The sequence below is a fragment of the Canis aureus genome, chromosome 29, assembly GCF_053574225.1.
Source record: "Canis aureus isolate CA01 chromosome 29, VMU_Caureus_v.1.0, whole genome shotgun sequence".
In the NCBI taxonomy this organism is placed as follows: domain Eukaryota; kingdom Metazoa; phylum Chordata; class Mammalia; order Carnivora; family Canidae; genus Canis; species Canis aureus.
The window spans coordinates 33,444,730-33,468,820 of NC_135639.1; the positions used below are offsets into that span (position 1 = coordinate 33,444,730).

The following is a 24,091-nucleotide window of genomic DNA, read 5'->3' on the forward strand; positions in this document are numbered from 1 at the left end:
CTATCAGAGACTCTTGGTTGTGTGGGTTTTTTTCTCTGACTTAATAATTTTCTGAGTTAGGTAGAGCCTTAAAATACTTTACATGATCTCATCTACCCCAAATTTATCTCCCCTCTCAATTTAGCCTATATTCCCCAACACTCCCTTGTTATACCCCCAGACTGTTAGGATCTTAAAATACACCCCCTCTCCCCCCGCATTCTCTAATTCTCTTCTGCCCTTACTCAGTCTTTCTAGAAAGCTGTAGTGAAATGAGATATGGAAAACTCTTCATATAGTTTTTCAATGTGATCTCAGTGGGATGGGGTTACTGACTTTTTTTCAATTCTAAACTTATTTTCATAAGTTTTCCTTATCCATTTAGTGTTTATTCAGGTTTCTCATCCTGGCTTTGGTCGTTTAGGACCATCTGTATAATTGAAGCCAGTACAAGAGGTGAATGGATGCCTTATCCACTTGCTTCTGTTAACAGCACTCATAAGTGTCATTTGAAAATATGAAAATTGTTTTTATAAATATATGTACATATGTATATATTCACACAGAAAACTATATCTTCATGTATTTTCTCCCAAGTGTTAAAAAATCTCACAGAATTGTTTAACCTCCTAAATTTGACTAAATTTTGTGGTTATGTGTAATTAAAATAGTTTTATTTTCCAGGGAAAATGACAAGACAGATATGGATGTTATACGAGAAAATCATAGATTCCTGTGGAATGAGGAGGATGAAATGGACATGAATTGGTAATTTTTTCCACCTGAGACATAACGCATAAAATACTTTAGTCCTGTCTCTCCTTTTCTCTCTGTGTTTTCTTACCCTGCCACCTGTCCAAGGCATTTAGCCTGTGCATGGAGGATAAGGAGGACATAAAAACATGCCTCAGAGTATTGAGTCTGGTTTGGTTCTTTCAGTAATTTTTAGCAGTTTTAACTAACTTCTCATTGCTTCACTTTGTCTTGAAAAGAAAATTTATAACATTTTTACTGTATTGTTTATTGTCCTGTAATACACTTTTTACAAAATTTTAAAAAATATTTTGAGAAAAAGTAATACCTGAAAGTGGTTTTATTTATTTATTTATTTATTTATTTTTTAAATAAATTTATTTTTTATTGGTGTTCAATTTACCAACATACAGAATAACACCCAGTGCTCATCCCGTCAGGCTGAAAGTAGTTTTAAAAGTGCAAACATTACAAAAGATAAAAAGCAAGGAGTAAGTCTCCTCTCCTCTGACTGTCAATATTCTAGTTTCCTTCCTTAAGAGAGCCACTATTAATAGTTAACATCCAACTAGTCTATGCACATGTAAGTAATAGGCCTCTTTTAAAACATTAATATTTATATGATATACGTTATTTACTTGGCATTGCTTCCAAGTGGCAAACTGTGGTTGAATTTCTAAATGTAAAAGATTTATTTATTTTTTATGGCTCTAGGGAGAAGAGACTTGCAAAGAAATACTATGATAAATTATTCAAGGAATATTGCATAGCAGATCTCAGTAGATACAAAGAAAATAAGGTATGCCTTCCAAATATTTATAGAAGGTTCTTATTTAAGTATAGTATTACTTTTAATTAATTTTAACTATCATGCCCCACGTTACTCTTTTAAAGGTGCTAATTCAAGTGTAGGTTGTCTTGTATCTATGAAATATCATCTGGATGGTTTAACCTCTGCAGCTACGAAATTTACAAAGGGCCTTTTAGTCAAGGGTACTTTGTGAGCTGAGGCATGAATAGTCTAAAATTAAACACAAGTGGCTACTGGATCCTGTTTCATCCTGACTCTGACCTAGAGCCTTTACTGATTATAATGAATGATTTGACACTGCAGGATGATGTCTTGTATCATGGATGGTGCTCGAAATTGATATGTTTTTTTTCAAATAAATTACCATCTATAAAGAGGCAGGTGCACATCTTCTTTTATATCAACGTCTGTTTTAGTATAATTAACTCTTATCAGTGCTATTTAGTAATGGCAGATTTCCGTTCTTGCTTTACATCTTACTTTAGTTGATACTAAAGTGATTTTTATTTCTATCTCAAATTTCACATTTGCAGCTGGAGAAGGTGACCTGAAACAGATGATGTCAGTTTCAAATGGGGGGAGAGAATGTTGCATAAATCTGTATATTTTAGATGGTGTACATTTGTATTAAGACAGTCTATTTAAAAAATTGTCTTAGATTTATTTAAGTATTTCTTTTTCATTTAATTAGTTAAATCTCAGAAGCATGATTGGTTTAATATTTTTTTCAATAGTGCCTTTACTATGTGGGTTGCTTCACAGTATTTTTATAGATAAGAGTGTCCAGTTTTGCAACCCTGTTTACAAACCCATGTATGTCATGTAACCCAAAGACTTTCTCAGTTTCTTAGGAACTAGCTCTCCTCTCTGTACTAGTTATTGATCATATCAAATCTAAAAGGCACCACGGTAATTGGAGTTACTTGAAGTTACTACAGTGCAAGTTGAGTATAAAATACAAATCTTTCTAGGATTGCATGATAAAGCAGATTTTTCAACACTGGCTCATTTGTTGATTGCTCTTCAGGATTAATTAAGGATGGGCAGGGCACTGTGAATTAAAGCATGACTACCTTTCAAAAAAACCCTATAATCGGGCAGCCCTGGTGGTGCAGCGGTTTAGCGCTGCCTGCAGCCTGGGGTGTGATCCTGGAGACCCGGGATCGAGTCCCACATCGGGCTTCCTGCATGGAGCCTGCTTCTCCCTCTGCCTGTGTCTCTGCCTCTCTCTCGCTCTCTCTGAATGAATAAATAAATAAATCTTAAACAAACAAACAAACAAATAAAAAAACCCTATAATCTAGTCAAGGGGGAAAAGTGTACATAAAACAATAAATATTTGTATTTTCCATTTAAAATATGTAATATATTATTGGAAATCATACTTTAAAGAGGATAATCTGGAAAAAATTATATTTTCCCCTTTTAAAAATTTTATTTAAATTCAATTAATTCACATAATTTACTATTAGTTTCAGAGGTAGAGGTCAGTGATTCATCAGTCTTACATATGTTCCTATTAGAACATGATGAATAGTTAGATATGAGGGTAAATCCAAGTAAGAAATAAGAAATAGGAAATGTGGAGTGAGGTAAATGCTTTCTTTTTTTTAAAGACTATTTTTTAGAGAGTTTTAAGTTCACAACAAAATTGAGGGGAGGGTACAGGGATTTCTGATGTGCCCTTACTCCATACGTATGAGGGGGGTCTTTTCTAGAAAATATTACTGTTTTTTGGGCATACAATGTTTGAGGTATTGGAGAGAGTTAAGACTAGTATCTTTGATTTCCTTGCTAGGATGCATTTTGTCATAGTTTCATTTCTACAAAGACAGTGTTTTATTCATTTTTAATTAATCATCTAGTTTAGCACCTGTTACTTGGGGCATTTTTAGTGAATTCTAGCCTTTGTCCCACACACCTATTCCCTTCCTTATTACTTCTTCCCTTTCATCATTGAGAGTTTTGTTGGATTGTTGCATCAGTTAGGAATAGATTCAGCTGCGAGGTCTTGAAGCACTCCTAAATAACACTGGCTTAAATGAGCCAAAAGTTTATTTTTCTTCTACATAGAAGTCCAAGTAGATGGTCATGGAACTTTGTGTTTTCAGGAAGTTAGGATCTCTCTGTCTTACTGCTTGCATGTGTGATCTCTTTGTACTAGAAGGTAGATGAAGAGAAGGAGGCCTAGCACCAATCCTTAGTAACTCTAGTGTTTATTACAGCCTATCAGCAGGAAAATTTATGTCTGGAAAGAATATAAGAAACACATTGAGACAAAACCTCCATGCAACCTTTAACTAGTAGAACATACTGTATTTGTTTGTTACATTTCCTATCCCCCTATAAGATTGTAAACTTCTTGACATTAGACTCTGTTTTAATAATCCTATCTTCAGCAGAGTGCCAAACTCAGTAAGTAGTTGCTTAATAATTATTCAAATATTTGAATATTATTTGTTGAATGGATTAATGAAGAAAAAGTTGAGAAGCTATTGGTGTACACATTGGTATATGCTTCATTGGACATCCCAACATAAATATTAGATGGCAGGCAATCCTCACATACATGTATGGGTTTAAAACAGAATTAAACAGTTACTTTGAGTTTTTAATTTTTTTTCCTAGGCTAGGAGGATTTTATTTTTATTGGATTTTAATCAGAATATTTTTCAAATATTTTGAGCCCTCATTTGCATTTAAAATACAGAATTGTCAAATTCAAGTAATAAAATAAAAATAGGCAAAGTTAATCAGGTGTTGAACACTTTATCAGAATTATCTCTCAATACAACAACCTATAAGATTGAGGTTTTTCTACATAAAAAGGAAATAGACTGAGAAATTGAGAAACTTTCCAAGGCCCTAGAACTAGTTAATGAATGGTAGAGCTTACATTGGGTCTACATAATTCTAAAGCTGAATTTTTAACCATTTTAGTAAACTGAATAGAAAACTAAGTTATTTACTGAAATTATAGAAAATTAGCATATGAATATGAAAGACATTAAAAAGAAAAATTATTTTTAGCCAAAAAAACAAAGTTATGTTTAGGAATCTGTACAGAAGTTTCACTGCTTTCCACTTTTGGGCTCCAAAGGGTTCCCTTCCTCTTTCCTGTTCTTTACTTTGCCATTGCAGTGGAGAAAGAACCATGCAAGAATGAATAATTTTGGTTGTGTTCCAATAAAACTTTGTTTATAAAATAGGGAGCAGGCCATAGTTTGCTAACCCCTGGGATACTGTGTACCAGGTATTATTCTGAGTACTTTGTGTGTATTATCCCATTTAAACCTCTTAACCTAAAGAAGTAGGTACTGTATTATCTCTACATTACATATAAGGAAACTGAGGCACAAGAACATTAAATACCTTGTCCAGTATTATAAAGCTGTTAAGTAGTGGAGCTAAGATGTAAAACTCAGAGAATCTAATTCTTTTGTACTGTAGTATATTGCCTCTTTACTGTATCAGGAACTGTCATAAAACAAGATACATATTTTTTTAAATTTAGGTATCTTGTGGCCTAGCACTATACCTTTTAATAGGTAGTTCAAAAGTAAAGAAGATTATTCCATAACAGAGAAGTTGGTAATTGTTCAAATGTATTTTTAAATACCTAGAGTCTTCAAAGGAGGAAAAAGCTATCATGATGAGAATGAGGTTTGCTTCTTTTTTTTTTAACTTTTTATTTTAAGGGTGCTCATAACAAGTGCACTCCTAATCCCCATCACCTATTTCACCCTTCCTCCCACCACCTCTTTGCTGGTAACCATCAGTTCTCTATAGTTGAGAGTCTGTTTTTTAGTTTGTCTTTATATCTCTCTTTTTTTTCCCTTTGCTTATCTGTTTTGTTTCTTAAATTCCACATGTGAGTGAAATCCTATGGTATTATTATGGAGTTATTTCATTTAGCATTATATTCTAGCTCCATCCATGTTGTTATAAATGGCAAGATATTTTTTATATGGCTGAATAATACTCCATTGCGTGTGTGTGTGTGTGTGTGTGTATTTATATTTATATTTATATTTATCCATTTATCAATTGATGGACACTTGGGTTGCTTTCATATCCTGACTATTGTTAATAATGTTGCTGTAAATATAGGGGTGCATGTATCCCTGTGAATTAGTGTTTTTGTTTCTTTGGGTAAATACTCACTAGTTCCACTTTTAGATTGTAGTATAGGTCTATTTTTAACTTTTTGAGGAACCTCCATACTGTTTTTCAGAGCGGCCTTACCAGTTTGCATTCTCACCAATGGTGCAAGAGAGTTACTCTTTCTCCATTTCCTCACCAAAACCTATTGTTTCTTGTGTTGTTGATGTTAGCCATTCTAACAGGTGTGAGGATATATCTCCTTGTAGTTTTGATTTGCATTGCCTTCATGATAAATGATGATGAGCATCTTTTTGTGTGTGCCATTTATATGTCTTCTTTAGAGAAATGTCTGTTAATGTCTTCTGCCCATTTTAAAAATTAGATTATTTGTTCTTTGGGTGTTGAGTTGTGTAAGTTCTTTATATATTTTAGAAACTAACCCTTTATCAGATAAGTCATTTGCAGATACCTTCTCTCATTCCATCGATTGCCTTTTAGTTTTGTTGGTTGTTTCCTTCATTGTGCAAAGGTAGTTTTTTTTTTTTTTTAAGATTTTATTTATTTATTCATAGAGACAGAGAGAGAGAGAGAGGCAGAGACATAGGCAGAGGGAGAAGCAGGCTCCATGTAGAGAGCCCGACGTGGGACTCGATCCCAGGTCTCCAGGATCACGCCCTGGATTGCAGGCGGTGCTAAACCGCTACGCCACCGGGGCTGCCTTTTTTTTTTTTTTTAATATAGTTCTGATCATTTATTTTTGCTCTTGTTTCCCTTGCCTCAAGGAACCTATCTAGAAAAAAGTTGCTGTGGCTAATGTCAAATAAATTATTGCCTGTGTTCTTTTCTAGGATTTTCATGATTTCATGTCTTTAATCCATTTTGAATTTATTTCTGTGTATGGTGTAATAAAGTGGTCCAGTTTCATTCTTTTGCTTGTTGCTGTCCAGTTTTCCCAACACCATTTGTTGAAAACACTGTCTTTTTCCCGTTGGATATTCTTTCCTGTTTTTTCAAAGATTAATTAATTGATCATATACTTGTGGGTTCACTTCTTTTCTATTCTTCTGATTTTGTGCCAGAACTGTACTGTTTTGATTACTACAGCTTTGTAATGTAACGTGGAAGTCTGGAATTGTGATACCTCCATCTTTTCTTTTCTTTTTCAAGATTGCTTTGGCTATTCAGGGTCCCTTGTGGTTCCATACAAATTTTAGGATTCTTTGTGCTACTTCTGTGAAAAATGCTGTTTGATATTTTGATAGGGATTGCATTAAATGTGTAGATTACTTTGGGTTGGGTAGGATAGACATTTTAATAATATTTGTTCTTCCAATCCATGAGCATGGAATGTCTTCCCATTTCTTTGTGTCATCTTCACTTTATTTCATCAGTGTTTTATAGTTTTCAGAGTATAGGTCTTTCACCTCTCTGGTTAGATTTGTTCTTAGGTATCATATATTTTTGGTGCAATTGTAAATGAGATTGTTTTCTTAATATCTCTTCTTGTTGCTTCATTATTGGTGTATAGAAATGAAACAGATTCTGTACATTGATTTTATATCCTGCGACTTGACTGAGTTTATTGATCAGTTAATAATTTTTTGGTGGAGTCTTTCAGATTTTCTATATACAGTAGCATGTCATCTGCAAATAGTGAAAGTTTTACTTCTTCCTTACCTATTTGATGACTTTTATTTTTTTTTGTTGTCTGCTGTAGCTATTTTGTGAATTGCTTGACTGTTTTTGTACAGAAATATTCATTTTCACTGCTTTTGTGTTTCCTACCTTCATACTCTCATTTTTGGTTTTTCCTTTCCTCTCAAAGAGTCCCCTTTAATAGTTCTTGCAGGGTTGGTTTAGTGGTCATGAACTCCTTTAGTTTTTATTTGCCTGGGCAGCTCTTTATCTCTTCTTCTATTCTGAATGATAGTCATGCTGGATGGAGTAGTCTTGGCTACAGGTTTTTTTCCCCCATTCAGCACTTTGAATATGCCATGCCACTCCTTTCTGACTTGGAAAGTTTCTGCTGAAAAATCTGATAGCCCTATGGAGTTTCTTTTGTATGTAACTGTCTTGTCTTGCTGCTTTTAATATTTTTTCTTTATCACTATATTTTGCCATTTTAATTACAATATGTCTTGGCGGAGATTTGCTTTTTTTGATGTTGTTGGTGGTTCTCTACACCTCCTGGATCTGGATAACTATTTCTTTCCCCAGATTAGGGAAGTTTTCAGCTATTATTTCTTCTAATAAATCCTCTGCCCCATTTTTTCTCTCTTTTTCCAGGACTCCTATAATACAAATATTACTACATTTGATGGTGTCACTGAGTTCCCTGAATCTACTATCTCTTTGCATAATTCTTTTTTCTCTCGTTTGTTCATCTTGATTACCTTCCACCACTCTGTCTTCTAGGCCGTTAATTTGTCTGCGCTTCTTCCTGCCTGTTGTTTATTCCATGAAGCATGTTTTTCATTTCATGTATTGAACCCTTTATCTCTGCTGTTATTCCTATCTCTGTATTAATGTGTTAATGGTCTCACTGATGCCTTCCACTCTTTTCTAAAGTCCAGTGAGTATCTTTATGATCACTGCTTCAGTTTTCCATCAGGCATGTTACTTATATCTGTTTTGTTTAGATCTCTAGCCATGGCCTTGTCCTCCTGTTCTTTAATTTAGGACAAATTTCTCGGTCTTTTCATTTTGTTCAAATCTTTGTGCTTGTTTCTCTGTGTTAGGAAAGTCAGCTACATCTGTTCTTGGGAGTACTGGCTTTATGCAGAAGAGAACTTGTAGTGCCCTGCAGTGTAGTGTCCCCTGTTCTCCAGGGCTTGGTACTTCTGGGAGTGTCTCCAGTGTATACTGTATGCACTCTGCTGTTGTGTCCTGGCTGCTTTATCCTTCAGGCCAGTTGTCTGCAAATGTTTTCTTTGCCTGTCACAGGCAGTGTTCAGTCTCTGGCCTGAATATAGTGTGTTTTAACTAGGTGTGCTCGTGAAATGAGACCTGTCACTGCCACTTAGAACCAAGGCCTTGCAAAACTCCGAGATAGGGAGACATGGTCTGGAAGGGGTTTGAGTTAGTGATCTGGGGAGGGGGGGATCATTGTGCTGAGACTGAGGCAAGTGTGCCTGGGAAGGGGGGCAGGCAGGGCCTGGTGTAAGCAAGTTAGGTAGTGAGTGTCAGCACTGCTCTGATTTCTGTAGATGGCTCTGTGTTTATGCTGAGGGGCAGGGGAGGGAAATGGTACTGGCCAGTTGCTTTATTCCCAGGGGTTTTTCTCTAAACACTGCCTTTCTGGGACATGCTCAGAACACTGCCTTTCTGGGACATGAGCAACTAACCTCTGCACTATGTGCCCCAGGCACTCTTCAATCACTCTTTCCACACTATATGCCCATGGGGTGTTTCCCCTGCCTTCTGTCCAAGAGCAGCCTCCATGTCCTCCCAAGGTCTCCCAGAGCCAAGCATGCTAATCTTTAAAACTCTAAACTTTAAGCAGTACTGGTTGCATGTACTTACCAAATTTGGCCTTTTTTGCCTTCCAAGCCAATTACTATGTGGATTCATTTGCCTTGCATGCTCCCCTGTGTGTTAGTCCCATCTCTCATCCTTCTCCTTGACCATAGGTCCCTCTCTACCAGCCACTATCTGTTTCTTTCCAAAGTCACATCTCCACACTTTCTATTTACTTTGATGTGGCCTCTTCTCTGCCTTTACTTGTGGAATTTGTTCTGCCAGTCTACAGATGGATTTCTAGGGTATTTAGGATAACTTGATAGTTACCTAGCTGTGTTCATGGGACAAAGCAAGCCTAGGGTCCTCCTACTCTGCTGCCATCTTCCCCTCCTGCAGAATTAAGTTTGCTTTTTAGGTTGGTAAATGTCGTGATGTCAATTGTTGGCTCTATGTTTAGGTATATATACAATTTAAATAGTGTTTAAATTTATGCTTGTGTAAATATAACTTTTTTCTTATAGTTTGGATTTAGGTGGCGAGTAGAAAAAGAAGTAATTTCAGGAAAAGGTAATTTCTTTTTTGAAAATTTCCTTTTTAATAGGATAAGGTTATTTTGTTGTATTATTGAATTAAAGTCATTGGATAAGATTATTCCTTATGTATTTAATAAATGGTTATCTATAAAAGTAAAATTAGAGACAGTGTATTCATGATATATTACTAGCAAAGTCAAAATATAATGCTTTAGTGATTTTTACCTTTACATTTTTGGTTTTAGAACATTCAATGGAGTAGAAGTAGAAAATGTCAAAAGAGTTAAAAGAAACTAATAAAGGATGAATACTTGAGTTTTTCTTTTTATAAACTTTTGGAATAATGAGTTGGTATTATTGTATGCCAGTCTAACCACTTTTTTTTTAAAAGATTTTATTTATTTATTCATGAGAGACAGAGAGAGAGAGAGAGACGGGAGACATAGGTAGAGGGAGCCTGATGCAGGACTCAATCCCAGGACCCCGGGATCACGACCTGAACCAAAGGCAGATGTTCAACCACTGAGCCACCCAGGCACCCCTAGTCTAATCATGTTTTGAAAGTAGAGATTAAATATCACTTTGAACCTAATAGAATTTTTGGACAAGTTAGTTCTTATTTGGGATGTCATTGAGATTGAGCCCAAATATTTAGTCTTATGGCAAAAGATCAGACATTTGATAGGCAATCAATAAATGCTTTTTCTACTCATTGTTGTAATCTATTCATAGATCTCCGAAAAATTAATATCTTTATGCTGTCTCTATATTAAATTAACTCCTTATTGATAATTGCATTTTAAAGTGTTAATGCTTCTGTAAACTACATAAGAGCATTTAGGAAATAATTTTAAACTAATAGTTTAAAAACCTTTAAACTGAAAATGAAGGTTGCATTTTAAAATGATTAAACATTGATGTCATCATTGTGGGTCATTTACATCTTACATGAATTGGATGTGTATGTGAGGTATAAAACTGGATATGCAGTAAAACAAAATTAAGAAATAGGAATTTTTTTTCTTTAGAAGAATGATTGGCCTTGTGAAGATACTCTAAGGAGAAGGAAAATGAATAAATTTAAAGCTATTTTTAACTTTTTAAAACTCTTAGTATTACATTTAGTTTGTGTTTTTACTTAAACAATGAAAAATTTTGAAATGTCTCACAGTTTTAAAATTTTGTACTTTCATTAGATGGCATTTTCAGGTGATGGTAAGTAATGCTGCCTTAAAGAAATGATGGGCATTCTTTAAGTTAGTATAACTGAAAAAAGAATTAGTTGGTGAAAGAAAGCTTTTGCTTTGACTTAGAAGTATAACGTTTTTGGTTTTAGCAATAGAGACATTATTAAACATACACAGATTTCATGAAGTGTTCATTTGGAATGAGTAAAAATGCCAAGTTATAGCATAGAAAAGTTATAGAATAGTTACAGGCTCTTTGGACTGATAATTTTCAGAATTAATTTTTAATTTCTTTTTTACGAAAAGTTTAGATTTGTTTCTGTTGGTGCAGATTATTGAGATAAAAGTTCCTTTTTGCTTGTACAAATAGGAGGTTCATCTTCTGCTGTGAAAGTAAATAGTTGTTGAGTAGTTTATTTTTTTCTCATGGGTCATCAGTGTTAATCCTTCTTTGCAAAACGTTTTAGTACACAGTGGACATGATAAGGTGGTGTTGATTTTAGTGTCAGGTAAACTCTAAAATTTAGAACATTGGGTTTGTTTACTTATTCTTACTTCATCCCAGAGTCCACCCATTTTAAAATGTCCTTTAAATGTCATTTTATGCTGGTATTTAAAATAGGTGCCATAAAGTTAATAATTAAAATAAGAATTTTAGTCAATTTAAAAATTATTATTAACTATTAAAAAGGATTCACCCAGGTGTAAATACACGTAGTATGGAAAATACATTTATTCTTTTAGAATATCATTCAGTATACTCTTTTTGTACTTCCATTTTCCAAAGTATAAGATTTCCTAACAGGGAGTCACTGAAACCCTTATCTAAACAGTGTTATCTATTGAGCAAGAATTCTGTGACAGATTTTTTTTTAAAAACATTTTCTTCAGGGCAGTCCCAGTGACACAGCAGTTTAACACCGCCTGTAGCCCGGGGTGTGATCCTGGAGACCCAGGATCGAGTCCCACATCGGGTTCCCTGCATGGAGCCTGCTTCTCCCTCTGCCTGTGTCTCTGCCTCTCTCTCTGTCTCTATGAATAAATAAATTAAAATATTTTTTAAAAAAAGGCATTTTCTTCAGCTTTTTGATTTAATACCTGTATACACATCCGTTGAGCATACTGTAGTTATTATTATGCTCAGTTAGTTTTTGGTGCTTATTACCTAGAACTAAGAATTTATGTATGTTAAGAGTAAATTTCAGGAGTAATTCTAGATTGTACAGATAAATATTGTCACCAACTATCATAGTTGATATTTCTTTATTGCAGGCCAATTTTTCTGTGGAAATAAGTGCTGTGATAAAAAAGAAGATTTGAAGAGTTGGGAAGTTAATTTTGGTTATATTGAGCATGGTGAAAAGAGAAATGCACTTGTTAAATTAAGTAAGTTGACTTTAGGTGGGATATAATTGACTTCTTCAAAATTTATCTAATAATTCAGATATAAAAATATATAGGCTAATTTAAAATTTAATTTAAAAATTTTAATATATCTTTCTGGAAGTGCACTTTTTTCTGAGTTTCTCAAAGTGACAGAAACTTTTGAGCCGAAGTTTTTATACTCTCAGCCTTATGGTGACCTTTAGGTGAAATAGTTCTAATGCCAAATGAAGACCTCTTCCCATTAACATGAGAATGTCACGAATGCAGAATGAGATCCGGAGTATCAGAAAAAGCAATGTAAAATCTCTCATTATCTGGTAGCCATATTGTTGTAGTGTGGACAATAAATATACTCTCTTTGTGTCAATAAAAAGTTTTAGGATGGCATAATTGTTCTTGATATCAGTCTTAAAAGCTTAAGGTTATATACCCCAGAATACAGCAGTCTCTCTTAATATGTTTTAGAACTTTTTGTTCCTTCTTTGTTTTTTAAACTAAGCTAGTCTTATGGGTCAGCTTCTTTTGTCCATCATGTTAGCAACCTTCTCTGACTCCTAAATAAATATGCTTCAGAGTTTTCTGTATACCAGCAAAGTCAAGAATTTCCTCAGGTGCTACTCAATGCACACCAATGCAGAAGTTCCTCCTGGAAGTACTCATGAGGGAAAGGCAACTGGAGTGAACTAAGATTAAGGCAAAAGAAGATGCCACAATTGTGGAACTTTTTGAAAAGCTCTTTTCTATTTGAAAACTCTTAGAGCACTTTACAGGAAGTGACCATACCTGCACTATTTTCATTAGATATCTTTGACGTGAGACATTAGTGCTATATATGAACAGAGTTTGCTTTTGGAGTAAATTGACAGCACTTTTTTCTAAAGTAATGTTAGAATATTTTCAATTCTTCACACATTTCTGTTGCCCTTTTTATTATGCATATGCATTTTTTAAGGTGGAACGAATCAGATTGTTTTTTCAAATAGCCTGAAAAAGGGATATAAGGAAAAATGGGAATGTATGATAATAAAGAGTAGCAGTACAGTTAATTCAAAATCAACTTTTCAGTGGTGTCACTTTTTTTTTTTTTTTTAGGATTATGCAAAGAATGTTCCTTTAAATTAAATTTTCATCACAGGTAATACTATCTTAAAATACTGTTGTTAATGGTTAGTAATCATGGGCATAGTCACTTACCTGCACTGAATGTCTAAATGGACATGAGTGGTTGATGGTTTAATTAATTGATTATATAGAATATTCAGCATTATTGTGTGATACACTGTACATATATATACTGGGAAGCTGGAAGTTTGCCATGCCTTTAGCCAAGCAGTTTTAAAGATGAAGGCCTGTGCAGGGTAGTCGATAGATGCTAGAATTTTTAGTTTGGAGTCAATGTTCAGAAGCCATAGTATTCTTGGAAACTATTGTAAAGTAGATCTTTATAAAATGATTCTTATGTTTCATTTAAACAGTATTTTATTTGGAGTTTGTCATTCTTCCAAAGGATTGTATACCTTTATTCTCATTTTAAATGTTAAAATCAGCCTCCTGTCGAGTGAGATAGAATGTGTCTGTCATGTTGAGTGTGGGAGGAATTAATCAGTGTTCTTCAATGTGCAGTACATGTAAATAAGATCATGGACTTTGAAATCAGACCCTGTGTATTCCTCTAAGCTTCTCCACTTACTAGTTGTTTTCTTTGGGCAAGGTACTTAATCTCTGTAAGACTCAATTTTATCACCTCTAAAAATGAATGTGATAGGGTTATCATGGGGATTGATGAAAGTGCATATAAAATGCTTGACATAGAGCCTGGTATATGGTAAGTTAAGCATAATGGGGTCCCTGGCATTGAAGATGTTCAGAGAAAATCTGTGACCTATCATTATTGTGATGGTCAGGTTTCAGGGCCTGAATAACAGTTGAAAGTTTAATAATGAGATTCTGCAACTTTAGAAAATGTGTATGTCAGTATATTAAATTAAAAATCAGCTATGTTATAAATGTTAGCAATCTAGAATTCTAGTTATTAAAAATAAATATTAAGTAATGAATAATTTTTAAATTCTTGAAAGCAGGATTTTTTAGATTACTCGAATAGCCTAATCTTTATTTCCCCTCTCCCATCAGTGATACTGAAAGATATCAGAGAGGCTTTTGACTTTGACTTTCAAGCTTCATTTCAAAATTGACATAATTCTTATGAGAGAACGTGTTACTGCCTTAAATAGTATTATAGCATTTGGTATAAGTTCCTTAATTTGGGAGGTCTGATGAGTATGTTTCTTGAAACTGAACCTCTTGTTTGTTGATGTCTCGTCATTCTCCTTCCTGGTTTTAGTTTCAGCATTATCACCTTTTCCTGTCTAGTATTTCCTTTCTTAACCAGTTAAAATCAATTGCTTGCCAACTATGGTACTGACAGCCTTGAAAACCTGGCCTAGAAGAGATAAAGCTATAGCAGTAAAAGGACAAATGGTGTAAAGTAGACATTTGAGTTAACAGTAAGCCCCTCCATCCTCATTCCTTTATGCTTTACTGTGTTCTTTTATTTATTTTTTATTTTTTATTATTATTTATTTTTTTTACAAACCCTTGTGTCCAGGGCTGACTTTCAATAGATCGCAGCGAGGGAGCTGCCCTGCTACAAACAAAACCCCGACCCAGAAGCAGGTCGTCTACGAATGGTTTAGCACCAGGTTCCCCCACGAACGTGTGTTGCGTGAGGGGCGAGGGCACGGCCCCCTTTCTGCCGCGTCCCGTTTCCCGGGAGGAGGGGCTCTCCACACCCGACCTCCGTCCCCACGTGTGTTGGGGCCTGCAGGGGACCGGCTATCCGAGGCCAACCAACCGAGGCCAACTGAGGCTCCCCGGCGCTGCCTTATCGTTCAGCCCTGGGCGGGATTCTGACTTAGAGGCATTCAGTCATAATCCCACAGATGGTAGCTTCTCCCCATTGGCTCCTCAGCCAAGCACATACACCAAATGTCTGATACTGTGTTCTTTTATTCATAACAGAAGAATTTTCTACTTAGTGGTAGTTTATTTTTTACTTTTTAAAGATTTTATTTATATATTAGAGACACAGAGAGAGAGAGAGACAGAGATAGAGAGACAGGCAGAGGGAGAAGCAGGCTCCATGCAGGCAACCCGATGTGGGACTCGATCCGGGTTCTCCAGGATCACGCCCTGGGCTGAAGGCAGCGCTAAACCGCTAAGCCACCAGGGCTGGCCTTAGTGGTATTTTAGAGCTGTTACAGCATTGTTTGTTCATTCATTCATTCATTCATTCATTCATTCATTCATTCATTTATTTATTTCAAAATATAGGTAGCTATGAATTAGATGGAGGGAAATGACATTTGATTTTGTAATTTAAAAAAAATGGCTAAGTGATAGAAAATGAGGAAATGAGTAAAACTATGATTTATATTTACTAAGGCTTGTATACAGAACTTATAAAAAATAATTTGTCTTAGAGTTTTAGACTTTATTATCTTACAGAATTGTCTTTAATGTACCAACCTAACCTAAAGTATTTACAGATTCATCTGAGGGTTCCTTATGTAAATTACGTTGTAAAAATAAGTTACTTTAATTGATTTGACTTTTTGCTCGTTGGTTCTTATATTTCATAAAGGTCAGTTGAAAAAGTTAACTTTAATTTTATATTGTTCAATATAAAGGAGAAAAGAAGTCAAGTCAAAAAAAAGAAAGGACAAAACCAAAAAAGATGAAGAGTCATCACATAAAAAATCCAGATTATCTTCTGCAGAAGAGACCTCTAAGAAAAAGGATAAAGGTAAAAGGAAATCAAAATATAATATCTACTCACATTTTTAAACATGAAATGTAATCTGCTGTATGTGTCAAATGAAGAATTTAATTGGTGAATGCATTTAGATTTCTGTTCTGTACAAGTTGAAAGGAGGGTGCCTGGGTGGCTCAGTCAGTTAAGTGTCCAGCTCTTCATTTTGGCTCAGGTCATGATCTCAGGGTTGTGAGATGGAGCCCTGGCCCCAAGTCAGGTGCTCCTTCTCCCTCTCCCTTTGCCGCCCCCTCCCAGCTCCTGCCCCCACCCCATAGCTTGCTCTGTCTCTCAAATAAAAAATAAATCTTACAGTGGTTGAAAGGAAACTGGTTGGGGGATTTATAAGATTTTTTTTTTTTTTTTTAAGACAAGGAGTGAGAGGCAGAGGGAGAGAGACAATCTTAAGCAGGCTCCATACCCAGCACAGAGCTGGAGCCCAGCATGGAGCTTGACATGGGGCTCAGTCTCAGAATTCTGAGATCATTACCTGAGCCAAAATCAAGAGTTGAACTCTTAACTGACTGAGCCACCCAGGTGCCCCCTGGTTGGGGAATTTAGATAAGAATTTATAGCAACTTTTAAAGAGTTTCAAGAACAAGGTTGGTTTTAATACAAATTCAAGAAATGGTATTACCATTTTGGGCGGATGGTAATAATCTTGCAAACAACATTCTCCTTCCTGATATTGTCTCTAATAGACTTGTTACCTTGAGAAAATACCTGAACTTCTTTAGTTTTATATTCCTTATATAAGTCGGGTGATGTGAATATCTGGCTTCTGTACTATTTGAGCTTATTTGTGGAGAACCAAGTAAGAATGTGAAAGGCATTTTGAACACTGTAAAACATTACATCATCTATAAGTCCGTGTAAAATTGTAGTACTGGGATTTCATTACCATGGTCTATGAGCTTCTGAAATCATGGAGCCTGATATATATGTGTGTCTTCAGAACCTAGCATGGTGCTGTGCACGTATGCTTAGTAAATAATTGTTAAATTCAAATACATCAGTCATTCACTCACTTCTTCCTCAGTACTGCTTAAGCTCTCTAAGCCTTAATTTCTTCATATATGAAATGGTCATGACAATAGATCCTAGCTCATAGGAATGTTCAGAAGTTGAAATGAGATAATGCATATAAGCAGTTTGCACAGTGCTTGGTGCATAGTTAGCTGTTATGAAGGTTACTGCCAGTTTCTTTTTCAGGCCATAATACAGTCAAATTTGCTATAACTTAGAGTGAACTGAACTTAAATTATGAAGCTAATGGTAGACTATATTAGATTAAGCCTAATGTTAACACAATACTTGGACAGGAGAGGGCTCCCTTGCTCCAGCTATGAAGATTATTAGATAGGTTTCATTCTTACATGTACTTTTCTAGTGAATCTTAACATATTCAAGCATATAATATCACCAAGTGGAAAACTTGGTGATACTGATAGATGGTGAGGAGAAAATACTGTTTTTGACAATTGGGAAATGGTCCTTGAAGCAGAATGCCTTTTTGTGTCTATCTTAATCATTTCCCAACTCCAAAATAACTTGATTAATTAATGTGAAAATTCCATTTGAGTTTAAAACATTTTTGTTTTAAAAATGTTTAATGTATCATACTTGAGAGTTTTGTTGTATTCATTATTGTATTATATAATATTATATTTATATCATAGTATGATACCATGTTAATCACTACATATTCCAAATTAAAGAATAATTCCTACATTGTAAAATCTTCTTTAGGACCTTCATAGCAGACAATTAGGTAGCTGGATACTCAGGATCAGTTATAGGATTGGACCCCTCAGATTATATATACATATGCATGTGATCTTCCTTATAGTCGTTTTCCCTGTAATGTTCCATATTTTAGTAGATGACACCTCTGTCAACCTAAAAACTAATCAGATATCTGGAAATTATCCTTGACATCTTTTCTCTTATTATTTGTTTAATTTGTCACTAAATCCTGTCAGTTTTACCCTCAGAGTATATATTTCTCAAGTTCTCTCCACCCTAATTCAAACCACCATGTTATCTCATCTAGACTACTGCTATATTGTCCTTACTAGTTTTGCCACTGTGTTGTCATCCCACCTGCCCTTCCCTTAATGCCTTCTCAATAAAGCAGTGATTTCCTGTTGTTCTTAGGATAGTACCAAAATCTGCACAAAGCCCAGGTGCTCTGTATGATCCATCATACAACACTTGTTTCTCACCACACTCCACCTCACTTTCACACTCCATGCTCATAGCCTTTCAGTTTCTAGAAAACGCCAAACTTCTTTCCATTTAGGGAATATGTAGATACTGCTTCCTCTCTTTCTAACCCCTCCCCCACTGCCAGGTCCCATCCTAACTCATCCTCCAGGTCTGAGTTTAAATGTTACTGATCCTTCTGATCCTTTCTTGATTCCATCCCTGACCGTGAATTTAAATTAGTACTTCCAATTAGTATCCTCAGCACCCCACTAGCACATGTTAGGTGTAAATAATAAAGAATGAGAGAATGAAAGACTTTGAAGATTATTTCAGGATGTCAGGAATAGAGAATCAAAGCAGAGTGGAATTGAGATAACTGTTTCTCATTTATTCTTTATTTAGAGCACCTTTGATAGCAGAGTACAGGATAAAGTTTTTTTCAACTTCTATGGTGTAAAGCAGAAAATGACAACACTTTAGCAAACTAAGGAAAACCATGTGGAACTCTGCAATATCATTGTATCTGGGATCATCTGGAACTAGCTTGATTTTGATGTGATACTTTATAGCCAGACCACCTTAATTTTTTTTTTTAAGATTTTATTTATTTATTCATGAGAAACACAGAGGGGGTGGGTGCAGAGACACAGGCAGAGGGAGAAGCAGGCTCCATGCAGGGAGCCTGACATGGGACTCGATCCCAGGTCTCCAGGATCATGCCCTGGGCCGAAGGCGGCGCTAAACCGCTGAGCTACCCAGGCTGCCCGACCACCTTAATTTGGCCCAAACTTGAATAGTAATTAATAAATTCTTAATAGCTGCATTTGAACTGTTGAGGAAAGTTCTCAAAACAGTCTGCTTTCTTGATTTTCATCCTATCTTTCTGGCTTCTCCTCTGCCTCTTGATTATAGGTCCTCCTCAGTGTTGGAATTGCCCAAGGCTTTTATTGAACTTTTCTTCTTTCTCTCTGTTCTCCCTGTGTGATCCCACTTATTCCTGTAGTGTCAGGTTACTACCATATAAAGTGTTAAGTAAATGGGTGGATGGATGGATAATTGGATAGCTAGTTAGCTAAATGACTGAATAGAGAGAAAATGTAAGATCAATAACTTGACTTTGAGGACCAGTCTGCTTTGGCAGGTCTAAGCAGAACAAGGTACTTAGGTAGAATTTTTTTGGCAGAAAGTAGAAGATCTTATCGCTCCTACCACTACCACTGCATCCCCAAACTCACTTCCTTGGGAAGTCCTTTCCTGACATCCTTCACCCCACTCTTCTAAGCAAGGTTAAGTCACTGTTACACATGCCAGTAGCACCCTGCACTTCTCCTTTAGAAATACATTTCACCCTCGGAATAATTTTTCTGTTAAGGAAGGAACTGTGAGACTTAATTCTTTGTCTCCAGTTTCTAAGCACTGTGCTTTCTCCACATAATAGGCATTCAATAAATGTTAGGTGAGTGAGTCAATCAGTGAAACAGTAGTTTCTCAAATTGGAAGGAACATCAGAATTCAGCCTTGGGTTCATGATCAAAAAGATACTCTGTGGTTTTGCTTTTCAAAGTATGGTCTTTTGGCATTGTCATCACTTGGAAACTTGTTAGAAGTGCACAATCTCAGACCCTTCCCCAATCTCCTGAATTACTATTCCGGGTTCTGGGATGATTCATATGCACCATAAAGTTGAGATGTACGGCTCTATATCAAGTACTTGTTCTGCTTTTGCTTCCAGGGAAGAGGAACTTACTACCATCCAAAATATCCTTTTACATTTCAGTTAGTTGTAATCCTAGCAAGTTTCTCTTTAACTAATTTAGCCCAAATCTGCAGTTTCTGCCCTTTGATTCCAGTTATATCCTTAGGCCTCCAAAGTAAGCCTAATCTTTTTTTTTTACCTATAGACATTTGGAATGGGTATTATATTTCTCATATGACAGAGAAGAATTTGTCACCAGCTTAGCTATGTTTTTATTTGCTTTCTGATAAGTAGGAAATCAGAGTGAAGAAACAATAACCCCAAAACAAAACAAAACCAAAAAAGAAGCAATAACCTAAAGTAGTTGCTGTAGTCCAGGCCTTGGCTTCCTGTGGAGTCTTTACCCTGTACTTCTGACACCCTCTTCATTGGGCCTGAAAGGAGCCATTTATGCGTCAGCTTCAGTTTATGAGATCTCCTGTCCAAGGAGGTTGTAGGGGTCATTACTCTCCATCTGTTATCTGTCTTTTTTTTTTTTTTTATCAGCCTTCAGAATTATTTCCCTTGTAGTCTTATTACAGGAGACTCTAGAGTGATTTTTTAAAATTATTCTAGTAGATTTTTAGTACTTTTTTCTTTCTATTTCTCTCACTGGGTAACTATTGTAGAACTGAAACTATTTTATGAATAATATTTGTATGAATTTTAGTTACTAATTCTCATCTGTATATGAAACAGTATTGTGAAAAATTAGTATTCGTAAATTGCTTTCAGACGTTGAACATTGCTATAGATAAAATACTTATATTGCAGTTAATCTATGAAGTTTTTTTTAGCACCTGAGTTTCTTTTTTTTTACAGGTGTTCATTACTTTTTAAGCTTTGTGCTATATATTCTAGGCATAAAATATCTCTGCCTAAAGAGGTATTTTATTTTATTTATTAAAGGTTTGGTTTATTTATTCATGAGAGACACAGAGAGAGAGAAGCAGAGACACAGGCAGAGGGAGAAGCAGGCTCCATGCAGGGAGCCTGATGTGGGACTCGATCCTGGGACTCTGGGATCACATCCTGAGCCAAAGGCAGATGCTCAACCACTGAGCCACCCAGGCATCCCTAAAAGAGGTATTTTAATTAGAGATATTTGAGGAACATGAAAGATTAGAAGATTATGTAAACTAGTCTTAGGAAGAATTCTGGTTACAGCTGTAACTGTTAGTTACACCACTGCAAAATGATTTTTAACAAAACAATGCTGTTTTCCTTTCAGGGCATTCATCCTCAAAGAAATCAGAAAGTTGTGTAAACAGTAAGTATCTAGTATTTATTTAATAAAAATATATAGATTCAAGTTATTAACAGTTTGGGTTTCTCATCAATTGTGACTTGCTCTGATGTATTATTTTTTAATTTTTGTACTGTGTAAACAAGTCATAGAAAAAAATAACAAAAGTGTATGATTTCTTCCCCAATTTTGAACATATTAAACTTTATTATTTTAAAATAGAAGAACATAAAATTTCTTTTTCAGTAAATACAATGGATATACACTTTAATTTCACTTTATAGAATATAAAGAAAGAAAAGTAGAAGAATGAGGTTAGAATGGAGAAGGAATTGGAGAAGAGGATTAAGATTTAAGAAATGTTACTTATTTGTATGCTGAGTTATCTCTGTTATTTGGTGATTTTGACTGATCAAATGAAATATGTGGTTTGTGCATGGAAAGTAAAAGTTGGCAACTAGTTACAACTGGATAGTTTGTTTTTTTTTTAAAAGTTGGCAACTAGTTACAACTGGATAGTTTGTTTTTTTTTAAGTTTTATTTATTTATTTATTAATGAGAGACACAGAGAGGCAGAGACACAGGCAGAGGGAGAAGCAGGCTCCATGCAGGAAGCCCGATGCGGGACTCGATCCGGGGTCTCCAGGACCACGCCCTGGGCGGAAGGCGGTGCTAAACCGCTGAGCCACCTGGGCTGCCCACAACTGGATCGTTTTTTAAGAAGTACTTGTTGTTTTCACCAGACTATGTCAAACCAGATTGGATTTTATTGAGTATTTGCCACAGATTTTATTATTTTTCCCTGTAACATTCTAAAAAACATTAAAATGATTTATAAATATATATACAGTAAAATAGAATTTTAAAAAGTAAAATCAGAATAATGGAAAAATAAGATAGAATAGCAAAGTAAAGCTTGAGGTAAAATTAACAGACAAATGTTTACCAAAAAGTCCTGCATAATTACATAGGTAGATCACACATATGTCACTGTTATTCTAAACAACCAAAACAAAGAAGGAAACCACCAATAGAATGATTTATTGTACGCATATGATCACCTTTTTCGAAGGCAGAGTTCTGAAAGCAGACTCTCTTGTGGATTCATAAAAGAGGGCACCCACCTGTGATACAACAAGCAGTAGCCTTGCATCTCAGTAGTAATACAGTATCAGATTTCTTAAAGACCTTGCAGTAGGGTTAGGGCTAATAATAAAGTACAGTTCAATAACATATCTAATTTATTTTATAATATCTAGACTTATTTTCTGAGACTTCTAGGCTTGGAAATTTCTAAACTTAAGATTTTTTTTTTTCTGATTTAAAGTTATATTTACTGTGGCAAACCCAGAAAAAAAATTAGCAATTACTCCAAATCCCACCATTCAGAGAGAAATATTATTAGCATTTTAATGTAATTCTTAAGGAGAATTTTTTTTAAGATTTTATTTATTTATTCATGAGAGAGACACAGAGAGAAAGAGAGGCAGAGACACAGGCAGAGGCAGAAGCAGGCTCCATGCAGGGAGCCCGAAATGGGACTTGATCCCAGGACTCCAGGATCACGCCCCAGCCTGAAGGCGGCGCTAAACCGCTGAGCCACCCAGGGATCCCCACTTAAGGAGAATTTTTAAGTGGTCGATAATCAGAAATTTTGCACTGTGAAAAATAGAAAAAGAGAAGTTTTAAGATATTTATCGTTTAAAGATTGAATGGAGAGGGAGGTGTCAGTGGAGGCATTCCTCTAGTTTAGGAATACAACATATTCTTTATAAATTATTTTGCTCATACCAATTTTGTTTTCAGCATATTTGAATTGTTCTAAAGCACTGATAGTTTGTTTCTTCCCATGTGAATCCTAATTGATCTGTAGCTCTTTTCCTAAATTAGGTAAAAATGTGAGTTTCTAAAACATAACTAGGCATGAGACTGATAGATAGACTCATGCTATTTGGGCCAAAGTAGTATATCTATATATATATAATCTTCCATTTCCAATTGGATAATGCTCTGTTACTCTTTTACCATTATTTAACATATGGATTATAGAAACCAAATCCATGAAGAAAAACCCTATTTCTGTGGGGAAAAGTAATTTTAACTTGCCTTTGTTGATTATGTACTCCATCAGCCACAATGGCAAGTGGTTTAGTTGTGTTACACCATTTAATCTTAATAATGGGCATTTGGTATCCCATTTTGCAGACAGGAGAACCAAGACCCAGAGACTTAAATAAATTGCCTAAAATCTAGTAGTTGGTTAATAGCAAAATTGGGATGAAACACAGATTTATAATTCCACAAAGTCTATGCCCCTTTACCTATATCATCAATAACTGTTCATCAGTGAATCAAATGTAAATTTATTCTTTTTACTCTAATTTTGGCAGATACATTCTACAAATCTGCATTTAATAATTTGATCTGTGTCTCAGTTCTATCTGTAAAATGGATATAGAGACTTAACTTTGTTTTATTATTATCAGAGCCAAATAAAACAATATATATGTAAAGCATGTGTCCAGCAGAAAGTAAGTTCTTGATAACCTGCAGCTATTATTGTTGGAGAAAAGAAAAAAAACAGACATTAAACAGATTCTGTGTTTTGTTCTCTAAAATTGGTCATATCAAAAGTTAAGTCTTGTAAAAGTTGGACCTGTTCATTTGTTACCATAATTGTAGACTTGCCACTTCTTCAGGAAACCCAAGTTATTTAGGTAATATCTAGAATATAATATCTAGAAAAACCAAGATGACAGGTCTGTTTTCATTATTCAGACAATTCAAATTGTATGCAGTTTGCATCACATTGCTAAAAGGAACATTGAAAACTTAAAGCGGGTCAAGAATGAATATCCAAGGCATTGACAGAACTTGAA

The 24,091-nt window shown here is 35.2% G+C and overlaps 1 protein-coding gene across 5 annotated transcripts in view; it reads left to right on the forward strand.

The window, feature by feature from the left end:
• Positions 1-24,091, forward strand: part of LOC144301377 (protein FRA10AC1) — a 38,293-nt gene that overhangs the window by 8,682 nt on the left and 5,520 nt on the right. For all 5 annotated transcript variants that reach the window (XM_077878349.1, XM_077878348.1, XM_077878350.1 and 2 more), the window contains 7 exons: positions 664-747; positions 1,447-1,531; positions 9,628-9,673; positions 12,099-12,212; positions 13,305-13,347; positions 15,902-16,017; positions 21,198-21,236. In XM_077878349.1, the coding sequence (XP_077734475.1) occupies positions 664-747; positions 1,447-1,531; positions 9,628-9,673; positions 12,099-12,212; positions 13,305-13,347; positions 15,902-16,017; positions 21,198-21,236 (527 nt within the window). The remainder of the gene's footprint in view (positions 1-663; positions 748-1,446; positions 1,532-9,627; positions 9,674-12,098; positions 12,213-13,304; positions 13,348-15,901; positions 16,018-21,197; positions 21,237-24,091) is intronic.